The 16,682-nt window shown below is 42.5% G+C and overlaps 1 protein-coding gene across 3 annotated transcripts in view; it reads left to right on the top strand.

The window, feature by feature from the left end:
• phf14 (PHD finger protein 14) overlaps nucleotides 1-16,682 on the top strand; it is a 72,478-nt gene that overhangs the window by 32,028 nt on the left and 23,768 nt on the right. For 2 of the 3 annotated variants that reach the window (XM_068332950.1, XM_068332951.1), the window contains exon 16: nucleotides 902-1,023. In XM_068332950.1, coding sequence (XP_068189051.1) covers nucleotides 902-1,023 — 122 coding nt within the window. Of the gene's footprint in view, nucleotides 1-901; nucleotides 1,024-3,667; nucleotides 5,615-16,682 lie in introns of those variants that run through there. The other variant, XM_068332952.1, reaches the window with a different exon arrangement.

Genomic DNA, 16,682 nt, shown 5'->3' on the forward strand with positions numbered 1-16,682 from the left:
ACTATAAAATAAAATCCAGAAAGGGCTGTCTGTCCGAAATGTGAAAGCTTTAAAGGATTTCCTCTCAAAAACACGTCTCTATTGTTTTATCCATCCACTGATATGTAAAATGGTTCATTCTACCACATGGCAAAAACAAACTAAAACCTGTGTTCAGAAGTTGCTCTGGAAATATTTTCTGAAGGTCAACAGTGCTAGACTGCTCTGCACACATACTGTACATGGTATATTATATTTTATAAACGTAATAATCATCAGCTGACAATAGATCAATGCAAAATGTTTCTTTCCAACCGCTCGTTGTCTTCTTAAAGCCGGAGCTCTTTTGAATGAAGCTGACATCAGTGTCTGCGTTTATCTGCATTACCCAGAGATGACCTGCAGCGCTTTGGTGTGTGTTTACAGTTGTGTTTAATCACACCTGGAAGCAAAGAGATATCGTCACTGAATCGGGAGTTTCCTTCGGTGTGTTCACACACAAATTCATGAAAGAAGCCATGAATAAATACACCGAGTGTTTAAGTGGACTATAACGGATTGAGTAATAACTGTTATTGTGGCTCAATGTTAACTTGTTTGTTAATTTACTGGTGGAACCCAGAGAAACACCTGAGGCAGTTTGGTTCGTGGAAGGAGACTCGTTCTTCATCCTGACGTTCGTACGACCCAGAGCCGGGTGGATTTTTCTTAGCATGGTGTAATAATAGCAAAAACACTTTTGTCCTTTGAAACGATGTAAACGATCCTGTGGCTGCCTGAAATCTGCATCAGTCGATTATTTAAATCAAGAGAAACGGTTAATTTCATCCTGTTCAGTGGAAGTTGTTGGAGTGTTCTCACCGTCTTGACCACTAACAAGTGCCCAAGGAATTCTCAGTCGTAATCAGCCGTGTTTCCATAGGAACCGCTGCCACGGGAACGACGTCAACGACAATCTGCACTGCAGAAAAAACCCAAAGCCGACGACACGAGAACGGAGTGTACGACCTGCAAAGGACCGGGCGACAACGAGAACCTCGTGAGGTGAGGGAGTGTGTGTGTGTGTGTGGCTGCAGAATGTGGTGTGTGTGTGTGCGCATACGAGTGTGTGTGTGTGTGTGTCGGTCTCATGCAGCCATATCTTCCTGATGATTAAAGTTCAGTCTTCATTAGGCTGTGGATGCCGGTGCGCCCCTCGACCCGGGGGCTGGGGGTATCTCCTCCACAGGCCCAGTATATTGAACTGCCACATACATTTGCACAGTTCATTAAATAATGAATAGCGCAATTTATTACAGTCCTTTGTGGGGATCTGAGGTGTCAGACATCTAATAACCAGGTTTCTGTTTTTACTGGAATCCTGTGTGAAAATCAAAAACTAGACCCCAGACAGTGAGATGACAGCAAATCATCATGTGATAAATGTTTTGTGTAAAATTTCCATTCATTGTCATCACAGCAGAATTCCCCTCATGAATTTCATATTGTTCCCCCAAAACTCTCCTTGGCTCATTGTAATTGGAACCAGTCCCTTCAGACCACTTGTCTGTCTTTACAGTCCATCACCTGTCCATTGTAAACTCAAACATCTCCCGTCGCACACGGGGATATTTATTCACATCTATTCATTTTAAGCATCTTTTATCATTTAACAGACATCTTCGTCTTTCTACCATCACATCTGCTTCTGCTTTAATGTCCTACTGATACAAACATCCACCCTTTGTCCATCTGCTCCTGTCGTCACCAGAATCCCAGTACTCTGTCTTCTGCACTCTAAGGATCACCTAAAGCCTTTAATTTTCTCAAAAGCCAGTGTCCAATCCAATCCACTTTATTTATAAAGCACAATTTAAGTAAACACAAGGTTTCCAAAGTGCTGCACAGTAACTAGATAAAAATACAACAGGCGCTCCATAAAACCATGAACATAATGCAGTTAAATAAAATATGAAATAAAAATCCAATAAATTAAAATAAGTTAAAAGCACAAATAAAATCAGATAAAAACAATTAAAATAATGTGAAATAATACACAAAACACTCTAAAGGGTGTCAAACGCCAGGGAAAAGAGGTGGGTTTTAAAATGCGACAGTGAAGAAGCCTGCCTGATGTGCAGTGTCCCTTATATATGAAAACAATTTTAAGCTGCCCCCAATTTTAAGCTGTGAAAAAGGAACCACTAGAACGTCAGTGTGGTTCTCATCCAGGCTGAGGTCCATCAAGAAGAACAGACAACAAAACGTCCCCTGGACGTGCTGAAGGTTTGTTGGAGATGTTTCACCTCCCATCCAGAGGAGGGTTACGACAGGTACCGTTCACACCTGAGTGCAGCTCACCGCAGCGCCTCAGGTGTGGGTGGGGCCACGACTCCCTTATGAATGGTAATGACTCCTGATGAGTCGGTAGTCTCGGTGGTTTTTGGCTCTCAGGGACCCCACCGGTCAGTCAGAACTGAAGAACAGACGTGAAACGTCACCGACACACCTTCAGCGGGTCCCGTTGAGTGTTTCTGGCTCCTGGTTTCCTGCTCACACCTACATCCCAGCGCCGTCAGGAACAAAATACGACGTTTCTCCAAATACTCTCCAAAAACACTTTTTGATACAGTATAGTAATACTTGTGGAATGGACAAGATCAGTCACTGTCCCCATCACTGTCACCATCACAACCACCCTGTCCTACGTGTTCTGTCCTGACCCCGCCCCTCCCTCCTTAAAAACCACTTCATTAATTTTGAGTAATTAGAGAAAATGTTGGAAAATGTCTCCCAGCGTTCGGTGAGTTAACCATCTCCTGGTGTAATAAGAAAACAGTTCAGGCGTATGTCATCAGATAAAGCAGTTATCAGAGTGGTGATTGCAGCCCGCCCCACCCTGGGGGGCTTTTCATGTAATATTCTTGTAGGGAGTGCTGCGTGTGACTTTGCCTTTACTCTTTAATTAATTGTTTTTGATAGGCTAACAGAACTTTACAGGAACTTTGAAACTATATTGCCACCCAGGGGGGGTTCAAACTTCTGTCAAGGCTGGATATTTGTTTAAATGTCATCACCCACCCCCCCCCACGCTCATTACTTTGACAATATCCGTTTTTGCAAGTCAGGGTTGTGTTGAAAGCAGTTGTTCATTATTGAAAGAGTTTTGTGTCTTTATGTTGATCCACACCAAATGTCTTCTTTCTTGGTCCCTTAAACACGTTTAATAGACCCCCCCCCAAAAGCTTTTGTGTCAGTGGCAGACAAGTAGAGCAGCCAATGAAAGAAAGGTCATGGGTGAAAAAGTAAAGACATGAGTTCTCATTGTTGTTTATGTAATCAGTCAGTCTGGGTTCATTAAATAACTCATATTTCATATCTTCTCGTGTGTGGGGGGGTCCATTCCAGCTGTCACCATAACGTGTTGTTTGGTTTTCATTGCCACTCATTTCAGCTGTCCATCAGGGGTTTCATTTAAAACCAGCCATTGTCCATTGTGGACGCATCGATTTCCCCACTTTTATGTAGTGACGTCCTGCATTTCTTGTTTAAAACTCTACTAAAACTGTAGACGGTGAAAGAAACAGCTCAACACTTGAACCTGTTTGTGTTTTGCTTGTCATGCTCTTGACAGTGTTGAAGTTGTGAGGGGTGCTGGTCGGGGTGTGGGGTGTGCTGCCCTGACTCTTTCTATCTTTGCATTGCACAGGTTGTGAGAGCCGGGGCAGCCACCTCACCTCCAATAAAAACTCGGGACAGATGACGGTGGCTTAGAGACAGAGAGGCAAATTGAGACGTTTGAAGAACAAGAGTCAGGCTGAAGAACGAAGCCATCGCCCCGACAACCTCTGATCCCAACGGGACCCACAACTGTCTGATGATAATTAAACACAAGAGTTCAGATCTAAAACCTAGAAGCTGAAATGCTGAAGTGTTGTTGGAGCCATTTTTGAGTCTTATCTGCTTTCAGTTTTCACAAGAACCTTGTTTGATTCTTTTGTGGACACATTGTGGCTCCTGTTGATCTATGCAATTGTCTACATCTGCAAAATTTTAGCCACGTAAGGAAAGAAAATGTCAAGTCCAAATCAGATTTTAAACCACTTTGTCAACACCTCCTTTATGCTACTTAGGTAGCACTGAACACAAAGAGGTAGGCAGATCCAGTCTTCATTTGTAGGACATCAGGTCCTGGCATTGTAAAAGACCTCTTGAAATGAAAACAGTGTCTAATGGTAGGAATGAGCTATGGTGAGTTTGATCAGTCAATGCCTTGACGTGAACTCTGACCCTAGCTTACTGGATAGCTAAAACACACAGTAAAGGTCATAATTAAGCTCAAGTGAGTCCATACTTCATACTGCTAGCTAAACTTGAGCCGCAGCACGTTTCCTGTTGCTCGTAGTTTTCGAGCCCCAGTTGAATCTTCTTACTTGAAAAGCAAACCTCTGCAGTTCCTCGCTCGGCCTCTAGGAGCTCACCTGCCTCCAACACACACGTGGAGTCTTTCAAATCGACCCTGTGTTCTGCACCTTTCACCCCTCAATGCGACTTCTCATCAGTACCAATCAGTATTATTGATTGAAGCCAGTTGCCATCCAACCACCCTGAGCATTTAATTGTGATCCAAATGCTTCATTGCTGAAGCACTTGGATCCTTTTGACATAGTGTTATGTTGAGGTTTCTGAATAAACGGAGAAGCAACGTTAATAAAAGTGGGTTTTGTGTACAGAAAAGCCAAATGTTTCTTGTGTATCAAGTGTAGCATTAAAGTAATAGAACTTTAAAGCATCTGTAGTAGAAACCAACTAGTGTAGTTTGTGGTAATAGCTCTTATTAGTCCAAGTCACATGTGTCTTAAGGAATTTAGAAGTCTTCCTCTGTGTCAGTATCTTGAAATGACAGTTAAAGTGACACGTCCTCAGAAAGAAGATCTGCTTTGTTCCCTTGTCCCTGGTGGCTCATCTTCAGTGCTGTCAGAATAGTCAAAGCTGGCTGGCCTGTCAGGCCTCATGACAAGTGTCACATTCTGGCCTCACATGTCACGCCGTTGCCTACAGAGGATCCTATATGCATGCTTTAGGAGCCGTCAGACCCAAGCAGTTTGCTGCTTTTCGTCCAGAAGCACCTCCCTTTTTATCTCCTGCGCCGGGGGGATCCCAGTGGAGAATGACTCCCTGACTCCTGAACGGTCCTTTCCCATCATTCAAACCCAGACAGTCTCAAAGACTCACTGTCAGTTCTACAATGCATGGCTCTACCTATTTACTCAGATATGTACAGTAATTTAAAACAAACTGTGGTCTTGTAGGATTTGAAACCCATGTACTGTGTTGATGTGTATAGTATTTATTGAAGAGGCCCAACATACATATCTTTTTGTGCTAATTTAAGTATGATAAACTTGTTTTTTTTTTAGTAGGGGTGAACTGTGAGACGTAGACTTAAAGGAGCTACCATATCTTTGTTTTACTTTGAAAGACTTGTTTAAAGATATGCTTTGAAGGAAATGTTTCTGATTAACTTTGTATTGTTAAATGTATTACTGTGACACTGTATGGAGTAAGAATGTGAATGTTGCTGCTGTTGTGTATGTGACGTGTCTCAGCCCTTGACCTATAGCGCTTGAGCTGAGCTTTAATAAACTCTTGACTTTTTCACCTTATTGCCGCTGAGATAAATGAGTGTCAGCCAGCTAATTAATTGTCCTGGAGGTGTGATGGTGGCAAAGCGTTTGTGCGTGGAATGCCCTCTGTCAGCTGTGATTTATCACCTGGGAAGTGGACTTCTTGGTGGTGGAATGGAAGAAGGTGGCTGGAAAAGAACTGTGATCCTCAGCCCAGGGTCTGATCTGGTTTCTCAGGTAGACGACAGCAGAGATGCTATTTATTAGTTCAGTTGTGAAGTGCAGCGTTCCAGGAACCACACGCGATTAATGAATTCCACGATATAGCTACCAACTATCCATCTTATTATTTAGGGTAATCTAAATGTTTCTGAACCCCCCCCCCCCATACTGATATTAAACCACCTTCTATCTGTATCACCTTTAAAACACTGATAGACGGTTTAAAGCACTTTTGTGTATCACAGAAGTCCGAGACTCACAGAACGTAGAACACTTCAGGATGCTGTCAGCCAATAGGATGAGAGTATGGTATCACATGACTGCCTACCAAAAGATCTACGATGAGGTGAAGTCGCGATCGTTGATGCGTGAATGTGCGAGGGTGCACTGTAGTTCATTTTCTTCGTAACAGCTTGATTTGTCCCCAAGTTGAAGGAAATTTTACTGTTAAGCTCATGAGATTTTTAGTTTTTTTGTTATTTTGTCAACTTTTACATCTTTCACTGTGGGCTGGTTGTGAATACTAGTGTCAAAACGTGTAAAAACCAGTGAAATACTGTGATTCTGCAGGTGGATTTTAAAACACGGATTGTGGAAGATGGACAAAAAGAAAGATGTTGGTTTTTGACATGATGTTGGTTTTGTGAGACGGACCATCTCACCGTGGTGAACTGAAGCCGCCCCAATCCCTCATCCTTGACCCGGAGTCTTCAGGGACTGAACAGCAGCGAAGGAAAGCCCAGAGCCGCTGAGCTCCAGCTGGTCTCTGGGTAGGGGATGAGACGGGGGCCAGGAGCCACAGGGGAACACATTGATAAAGAGAGAAAAGTGCTAGCTGGAAGGTTTTGGATGGCAGTAACCTTTCCGATGATGAGTGTGTTTCCCATTACTGCTCTGACACTGGATCTGTGGAGATGATTTAATGGCGGCATTTTGTTTTTGCTGACTTCACCTTTTCCCCCCTATTAAAGCAGAAAACACCAGAGCTGGAACTTGGGCTGTGTGGGAAGTGTGGCCAAGCAGCTAAAATCTATTAATCCTCCATTTCTCCGTGCGTCTCTTTATCCCACCGACTGTACCAGCACCAGTTCGCCCTCTCCCTCCTCCTGAAATGGGTTCTGTCTTATCTGTTAGCTGCACTGTTTCCTCCTCACCCATTTTTAATCATTACTTACCGCGTATGAACCCTATCGCCTTACGGGTGCGTTTTATCTGGACTGATAACTCCTCTTGGACTGGATTGAAGTTGAAGTATGTTGCAGGCTGCTTGTATCTCTAGTGACATTTACAGAGTGAGGTATCGGTGGAGGACTCTGGTCTGGTCCCATGCAAACAGGGGAGACCTGTAGGGGGCTGTTTTCTTGTTCACCTGGGCCCCCTGGTGGAAGAAAGGACAAATGTCAGACAGCACACCCCCCTCTCCCTTCTCTCCACCCCAGGTGTGAATGAGTTGCTAATACAGGCAGACTTCTTGTGTCTTGAGGTGCGACTTCAGCAGTCCATTCATTGCTTCCTCCCAGTAAAACAATGGCTCTTTTATAATGTGGCTGTGACCCAACAGCAAATCAAAAAACCAGGAGGCTTTACAAAGCCCAATAATCCAGTCCGTTCTATAGAAAGGCGCACTTTGTCAAGGATGAGAGTCAATGCCTGAATGCTTTGTGTCATATTGATTTCAGTCACGTGACCCGTCCCTAGATAATTGCATTGCACACTTGTGATAAATTCACTGCCTTGTTTCAGCCACTCGGGCTCAGATACTGAGGTGTTGCAGAGAAAAGAAGTTTTTGAGGCCACCAACCCATTGTCGATACCTGGACCCGTGACCGGGGTTGTAAAGCAGGAAGTATCCATAACTCTACAGGTTCTGTGCATGTCGTTATTCAGGTTATTTAGCTGGTTACTTATGTCAGTCGTTGTTTTTCGGGAGGCAGCGATTGCCTTTCTAAATGGCTGCTATTCTACACTTTGAGCTCCATGAAACTTTTCAAAATGGGCAAAAAATCGCAGGCATGTGTCTAGTCTTCATAACCATTTTTAAGCAGTGCTGGTGTGTCACAGCAAGGAGGTTCCAGGTTCAATTCCTTTCTCTTCATCACTGAGTGGGTTCTCTCAGGGTTTCCTCCTGCCTCCAATAACATCAATCATCAAGTTTATTTATAAAGCGCTTAATCAAGGCAACAGACGTTTCAAAACGCTTTAACAGACAGAGAAACCCAACTGAACCCTCCAGAGCATAAGGAAAAACTCCCTCATTGAGGACGAAACTCCGGGCAGGACCCAGACTCTTTGGGGCGGCCATCCACCTGACTGGTTGGGTGGAAAAGAAATACAATGAAGATAGGAACAGGAAAAGAGAGAGAGAGACAGAGAGAGAGTCAGACCAGATAGTGTCTTTATGGTTATAGGTAGACCTTTTGATGCAGGAGCTGAATTGGGGACCAGAAAGTCAGGCTGTGTTCACCGACATGCAACATAAATCCGTTTACACCCTAGTGGGAACAATAGCTTGTTGTTTGTTAATTTTAACAGACATTATGATAGCATTATATCACGCTATCATATTTGGGTGAAAGATATGTCGCTGGTCACATTTTTCTGGTCTGTGGGTGCCTATCTTGAAATGCCCGATTGTATGAGGTTTTCAGAGAATTGGGGCAAAATTGGTGTAACTGAAAAAATGCAGCACCAATACTATGAGTTGTTGGAAAAATGTTTAGTGATTTTCCAAACAGCCTCAGAAATGCTTCGGCATAATCTGAAGTATTTTTCTAACACCAAATAATAATAGAGGAATAGGGCAGTTTTGAATATTTCCATTAAAATTTGAAGTCATGTCTGCCAAGTCAATGTCTGGTATGTCTACTGGTGTAACCACCCCTTATGGAGCCATTTGACAATTTGAGGCAAACGGATGTAGACAGGATGTGATATCAGATAGAAGGATCCTGGAAGAACCCAATTGCCACAAGTCAAGGTAAGATTTGACACAATAAATCATTTTCAGGTCATGGTCAAGTATGATTAGAATACATGAAAAATGGTATGACCGCAGGAAAATATTGCTAAATATAAATTAACATAAAATATTCTGATTACATTTGAAAAATGGTTTTAAGTAGTCAAACCAAGGTCAAGTATCCACAACAGTGCCTGCAAAAATTGATTGAAATTTGAAATGTCAGGTGATGGAACTGGTCACAACATCGTACCTCTCCCTTTATAAGACTAAAAAGTTTTTATAAAGACTTTTTAAGTGTAAAAAGTCCTACTTTTTACACTTAGTATTATAACTGTTATTGTTAATAATAATAATAAAATTATTGTTCTTGGTATTAAAAGTATAATACTGTAATGTGCAGCTTGAAATGTAGTTTAAATAGAACTTCAAAATATATAAATGAATTGATTACACACATCTATGGGATAATACAAGCAGCATGTGGGTGGAAACGTCTAATAGATGCCTCTTACACGTAAAGAAGTGGCTCGCCACCGAGGGTAGGTTAATCCGGATCTTAATGCATGGGCAAATTATCTGGATAAAACTGCCCTTCTTTTTATTACCCAAGTGAGAGCCCAACCAGAAGGCTGGAGCTAATTCGACCACGACGACTTTATAACCATTGTTGTTAGGCTCTGGTCAGGAAGGCATCCGGTTGACGAACAGCATGTTGGAGCTCCAGAAAGCCAATTATTTGTGGGCCGACCAACCAAAAGTGTTTGTAGAAGTGTTGCTACAAGGAGATGGATAAGACTAGACAACATCATTACAGTGAGCAGTGGGAGAGGATTGTTGTCAGCGTGGAAGAGAAACTACAAAATATCAGACGATTGAAACGAGACAGGATGGTAGACTCTGTCAGTCTCCTGAGGGAGGAGCTAGATATCTGGGCACGCTTTCATTTTAAGTGGTGGAACCAGACCCAGTGCTTAGGAGCATTAAAACATTCTCTTCTTAGACATAGGCTGTGTTCATATTGATAAGTAGGACACGATCTAAATCGCAAAAGATCCAGCCATGGAAACAGACCACCACTCACACCTGTGTGGTATACACCTGTAGCACCACTCACACCTGTGTGGTATACACCTGTAGCACCAGCCACACCTGTGTGGTATACACCTGTAGCACCAACCACACCTGTGTGGTATACACCTGTAGCACCAGCCACACCTGTGTGGTATACACCTGTAGCACCAACCACACCTGTGTGGGATACACCTGCAGCACCAACCGCACCTGTGTGGTATACACCTGTAGTACCAATCGCACCTGTGTGGTATACACCTGTAGCACCAATCACACCTGTGTGGTATACAGCTGCAGCACCAACCGCACCTGTGTGGTATACACCTGTAGTACCAATCGCACCTGTGTGGTATACACCTTTAGCACCAACCACACCTGTGTGGTACACACCTGTAGCACCAATCACACCTGTGTGGTATACACCTGTAGCACCAATCACACCTGTGTGGTATACACCTGTAGTACCAATCGCACCTGTGTGGGATACACCTGCAGCACCAACCGCACCTGTGTGGTATACACCTGTAGTACCAATCGCACCTGTGTGGTATACACCTGTAGCACCAACCACACCTGTGTGGTATACACCTGTAGCACCTACCACACCTGTGTGCTACACACCTGCAGCACCAACCACACCTGTGTGCTACACACCTGCAGCACCAACCACACCTGTGTGCTACACACCTGCAGCACCAACCACACCTGTGCCACCATCTCTTCCCCATGAAGAACACACTGTCTCGCCCACCAGGCATCTCTCACACCTGTTGTCAGAGATACCATGACAAAATGTTCCTGTAACACGGTAGAGGAGCCAAAAGAACTTCTACCTTGTGAGTGCTGTGTGTTTCTCTTGGGTTTCAAGAGTGTGGCTAGGAACATCAGTGAGACAGCATTAGGTGAAGGTGCACCAAATGGAGCTGGGGCAACTGTGAAGCATCTCACCCAGACAGCAGTGCAGCGAGGAAAAGATGAGTAGTACCCCGAGGATCCTGATTAAACAGAATAATAACATATGGACTAGATTTGTACTGTGCATTTGTGGACACGATGGTTCGTTTACTCATTCACTCATTCATTCATTCATTCATACTTGGTGGTGGTAAACTACCTGTGGAGCCACACCTGCCCTGGGGCAGACTGACGGAAACGTGGCAGGCAATCCACACCACCAACCACCCAGAACAATCACACACCAGAGGCAAGGAGGGTAAAGTGTCTTCACACAGTAACAGATGACTGGGGGGGACTCGAACCGTCAATCCTGACCTGTTCTACCACTGCTGCCCCTGAAGTCTGCTGTGCACGTCTGTCCACCTGTGAAGGGCACCATGGAGCACAATTCTCCTGAGACATTCCATGCTTCTGTTGTAGACCAGCAGCCATGCAAACGTTACAATCCATCTGCAGTAAACTTCAGAAAAGTGTCAAAAGTCCCAGAACCACCCAGCCTGAACCAGAGCGGTAAATCCATTGTTTGTGGGGCGGGTCATACAGGAGGTGGATGATGGGATAGAGGTGAGCTGCATGAAACAGCTGAGTGCAAAGACTGTTTTCACCTGACTCCCCCGCCCAACCTCGTCTTCATAGTCTCTGAGTCACAGCCTGTCAACTCCTGTCTGTCCAAACTCCCAGGAGAAGATTGGAAACATTTCCAGACGCAAAACCAGGATGTGCAGTTCTTGTGAACCTCACTGAGACATCAACGTGTCTCATAAACACACCATGTATACATGCTGTTTTGAATGCAGAAGTTTTTTTCTAGTTATGATCCTAACCCAAGTCTATTAGTGTGTTCACTCACATTTTACTCAAGTACTTTCTATTAGCTGCGTGTGACAATTGATTGTCTTTCTCTGTGCAGATATTTTGGTCAGTTTGTGTAACCCATAAATGTTAATTGACACCAACCAAAGTTAAAAATCTGATACTGCACAAAGAAGTTACTGTAAATATGATTTTAAAATGACTACGTTATAATAAAAATGACATTTAAAAGTGATTTTCAAAGAACTGACACAAGAATAGAAAGAAATTGTAAATGTCTGCAGCATACTGAACAAAAAACTTAGTTTAGAAAAACCTTTTTTTTAACTTTGAGATAATATTTCATGACATTATTTTGTTAAAAATGGTAGAAATGTTATATAAAATATTATGGCATCAACAGAAATGAAAAAAAAATCCTACCAACACTTATTTGTCTTTGATTCAGTAAAATCACATCGTTCTGTATTTAGCCATAGTTATAAAGGCTTGCCAGCCTTTATACTGAGGTCAACATTTCTTACAACAAATGTTTTGTTCAATACCTCAGGATAATAGGAGGAATATTAATTATTGTGTAGACAGTCATAAAAAATATTTGAGGCTGTATAAACATAACTCTAATATACAAACAACCATTCAAATAAACTATTAACATTGTCCTGATACACAACTTAGTTAATAAAATATAAATATCTTGACATACTACTGTTATACGAAACAAATATAAACCAATTATTACCGATGAACAAATGTTTGAAAATTGAAATAAATAACATTAATGGTAAGTTAAGATGAGATAAGATAAACTTTATTCCCAAACTGGGAAATGTAATTGTTGCAGCAGCATTCAGACGCACAGAACAAACAGAAACCAGGAAAATATACATTGAATGAAAATGAAGACATGACAGGAAAGGGAATAATAATGATATTAAAAATATTAACAATTAAAATAATAATACCCTAGCATGGCAGTATAAAGTGCCCTGCTAGGGTTTTCAGAGCTCATTAAGGCAGTTTAGAATTGTGGGTCATCAGCCCTGTTTGGCAAAAACAGTTCCTGGCATCACAGGATGAGAGGAACTGGGAACTTCACACAGATTACAGATTACAAACCAGATGAAAGTGTGTTAAAATCACCAACTAAGAGCAAATCCTATCACAGACAAAAGCTATTGATTGCATCCCCTCCACCACCTCAACTCCAATAAGATTACATCAATCAATAACATCTCTTATGAGTGATTGGATTCTGTCTGTTTCCATAGTTGGGGGGCAGGGGCTGCTCAATTTTCCCGATGATTAAAGCAAAGCCAAACGGCTGTGATAACATCAAGAATCTTATTTTGACCTGCTGTGAAACAAATTAAGTGCAAATCAGCTGTTGGAGGAGAGTGGACACGGGTCCATTGTGCAGGTTTGGTTTGTGAAGGTCTAAGTGGAAATATACGTTCCTACCTGGTATTTAACAATCTGTTGAAAACATAAAAAAACACTTTTTGAATCAGAAAAAAGTCATTTGTTTTAACCCTAAAAAAGTTAAAGATCTTTATATATCAGCTGACCATATCAAAGTAATATGGCAATTTTAGTAGAATCACTTGTAGATTATTACACACATTTTAATTGGCAAAGTTTTACAGTAAAGTTCAGCAAACTGTGGTTGTTTTAGTCGGGTTTTTTTTTTATTTTCAGCATGAACACAAATTTGTTTTCAAGAAAAACAGAACAAAGTCTTTGTTGGGGAAGGAAGTGGAACATATAGCAGCTAAAGAGCCTTGGAAGATGCTTAAGACCAAAAACACATCTCAAAGTGAATATTGGACACAATTGAAGCTGTTGGTTTATAAGGGTTGTTAACTAATCATTTCAACAGTACCAGTTTTAGAAAGTGATCAGAACCTGGTCCCATTGCCCCTGAATGCCCCTCAAATAAATACCCACAAACTTAAGAAAAAGGGATACGTGACGCAAAATGACATTAGTCACAGAGACGTACCGTCTGTCTTGATGCCAGCAGCACCTTTCAAACAGTTTGGGGAAAGATGAACAAAAAAACAGCATTTGAAAGAGTATTTCTCTTTGACATCTCTCCAAAATGTTTCAAATTCTTCTAACCATTTATTACATTGTGCCAAAAATGGTTAAAAGAATTTGAAACATTTTGGAAAGAGGTATTTTGAAAGGTGTCAGGTGTGATGTGTGATAGAAGAGTTTCAGCTAAAATGAAAGGAAAGGTGTACAAAACTGTGGTGAGACCAGCGATGTTGTTTGGTCTAGAGACAGTGTCCCTGAGGAAAAGACAGGAGACAGAGCTGGAGGTAGCAGAGATGAAGATGCTGAGGTTCTCTCTGGGAGTGACCAGGATGGATAGGATCAGGAATGAGTCCATCAGAGGGACAGCACATGTTAGAGGTTCTGGAGATAAAGTCAGAGAGGCCAGACTGAGATGGTTTGGACATGTCCAGAGGAGAGATAGGGAATATATTGGTAGAAGGATGCTGAGTTCTGAACTGCCAGGCAGGAGGCCTAGAGGAAGACCAAAGAGGAGGTTTATGGATGTAGTGAAAGAGGACATGAAGGTAGTTGGTGTGAGAGGAGAGGATTCAAAGGACAGGGTTAGATGGAGGACCCTGATTGGCTGTGGAGACCCCTAAAGGGAAAAGCCCAGAGGAGAAGAAGATTGCATTGTGCCGAGATGTATTTATACATCCTCATAAAATAGGTTCAGAAGTAAGGTACTGACTTCATGCAGTTGCCAAGCTGCGTTCCAGCAGAGTCATTTGTAATGGGTCAGCCTACAGTTTGCATTGTTTTTAAGGAAAGATATATTCACGCCATCATCTCCCATCTTGAGCACTTTGTTGGTGTGACACAATATTAGGACAACTTTAATTCAGTCTTCTTGCCTGCAGTTCCCTAAAAAGTTGATCACAATCAATCTCTACTGGAAGATAGATCCCCTCTTGGGTGGAAAGTCATTCTAAATGTCCTAGAAGGTGTGTGTGTGTGTGTGTGTGTGTGTGTGTGTGTGTGTGTGTGTGTGTGTGTGTGTGTGTGTGTGTGTGTGTGTAACTGTCACAATTTAAACTTAACCTTGCTGAAAATGAATCATGAATAAAAATTTACAAAATACATAATCACACCACATACGTCAGCAAGTGAGCAACAAACCCTACAGAAGGTTCACGAAGGTAAAGTAATTAAGGATGAATTTGTGCCGTTGTTACATTCTTTGTAAACTAACAGAGAAACAAACCTTTTGTGTTTGGAGGCCTTCAAGTCTCCAGCAGCTAAACCCAAGATTCTGCTTCTTGCTTCAGTTGGAGATTCATGTGAAATCAATTGGCAGGTTGTGTGCAACAAAAGGACTGTGCTCATTAGTGGAGCACACACACACACACACACACACACACACACACACACACACACACATACACACATACACACACACACACACACACACACACACACACACACACACACACACACACACACACACTTTAGTCATTTGTCTTCTATTCACCAGTCCACCAGAGGGTACTTTAAATTCCCACTGTTTCATAAGCAGATTCGCCTGCTCAGCCGATTCAGCTGTGTGTGTGTGTGTGTGTGTGTGTGTGTGTGTGTGTGTGTGTGTGTGTGTGTGTGTGTGTGTGTGTGTGTGTGTGTGTGTGTGTGAGAGACAGACATCCACCTGCCTCGGTGTGCTGGTGCTAATGTGCAGCAGCTGTTAGCTTTGGGCCCATGTTCTTCATAAGGAGCCAGAATTCTCTCAGTCCATTAAATGTGACGCTACCAGACAACAGAGCAGTACTGTAAACTGGTCCCTGTCCTGTCCCAGAGAGCCAGCAGCCATAGATATGATACCCCCCCACCCCCCGGATACCAGACGCCTGATTAGCCGATGACATCCTAGTTGATGTTGACGCTGTGTGACAGTCGGTCTCCATCCATCTGCACCAGACCAGCAGTAAGTCAGTGTTACACGGGACTGTTAGACACGGACTAAAGACGTGGGTAAAACACTTGGCAGCTCCAGAGTGACTGAAGGAACCGGGGTGGGTGGGGGGGTGATATATGTGAATAAGTGTACTGTAAGGATTCCCATTCAGTCTTTAAAGTTCATCAAAGACGTAAATAAATTCTAATTCTTAACTCAGGTGTAATTCTAGGATCAGACCACCAGGGGATTCAGTCACATGACATATTTTATAGAATAACAATTAAACTTAATACAATTGACTACTTCAAACATTCCCCACAGTTACATTTGTAATCAACAGTACAGACTGGATTGACTTTTATGTATTGTGGCCCTTTTGAGTTTTGTCCTCTACTTCTTCGCCTTATCAGTTTCCAGTTTGCTAAAATTATTCCTTAAGTTGTTTATTCTGCAACTAGTTACTGATGTTGAGAGAATATAAATGACATAGTGTGAGTAAGACATTGAAGGTCAAGTATCAGGATTAGTCAGCCAATCACACAGCTTATGTTGAAGACATCGCTCCACCACTTTGGTTGTGTTGACCTGCCTGTACCTGGACCTGCTCTACGGGTTTCATATGAAACGAGTCTATTGGATAAAACTGGTCTGTTTTAGCTGTCTGACAGTATGCCTGTGTTGTGTATTACTGCCAGTTGATCAGTATAGTTCTAGCTCGTACGTGTGAATGAACTGGTTAATGGGCTGTAAACCAATAACGTATGGAGTGGAGGACCAGAGATGGATCAGCTGACCTGCCCGACCTTCTCAGCCACAGTTTCCACAAGACAAACAGAACAGTTGATTGAAGCAGTCAGGAGACTTTGGCGCTGAAACTGGTCCAATTCCTTTCCTGGCATGTAAGGCTGCCTGGATTGCTCTGGATCACAACTCCGACACTGGCAGGCGCTTTGAGCCAGAGTACAGCACACTATTGTTGCTTTGTTTCCAATGTGGTTTTGTTAGGGAAGGAAATAAATCGGCTTTCATTCCTTTATCATGATGGGTTAATGACTATATGGATAGTTGAGTGGATTTCACTGAAATAGCTTGAGCTGTGTCCACAGACTGTTATTTGTGGTTT

The sequence above is a fragment of the Antennarius striatus genome, chromosome 14 (assembly GCF_040054535.1).
Source record: "Antennarius striatus isolate MH-2024 chromosome 14, ASM4005453v1, whole genome shotgun sequence".
In the NCBI taxonomy this organism is placed as follows: Eukaryota; Metazoa; Chordata; class Actinopteri; order Lophiiformes; family Antennariidae; genus Antennarius; species Antennarius striatus.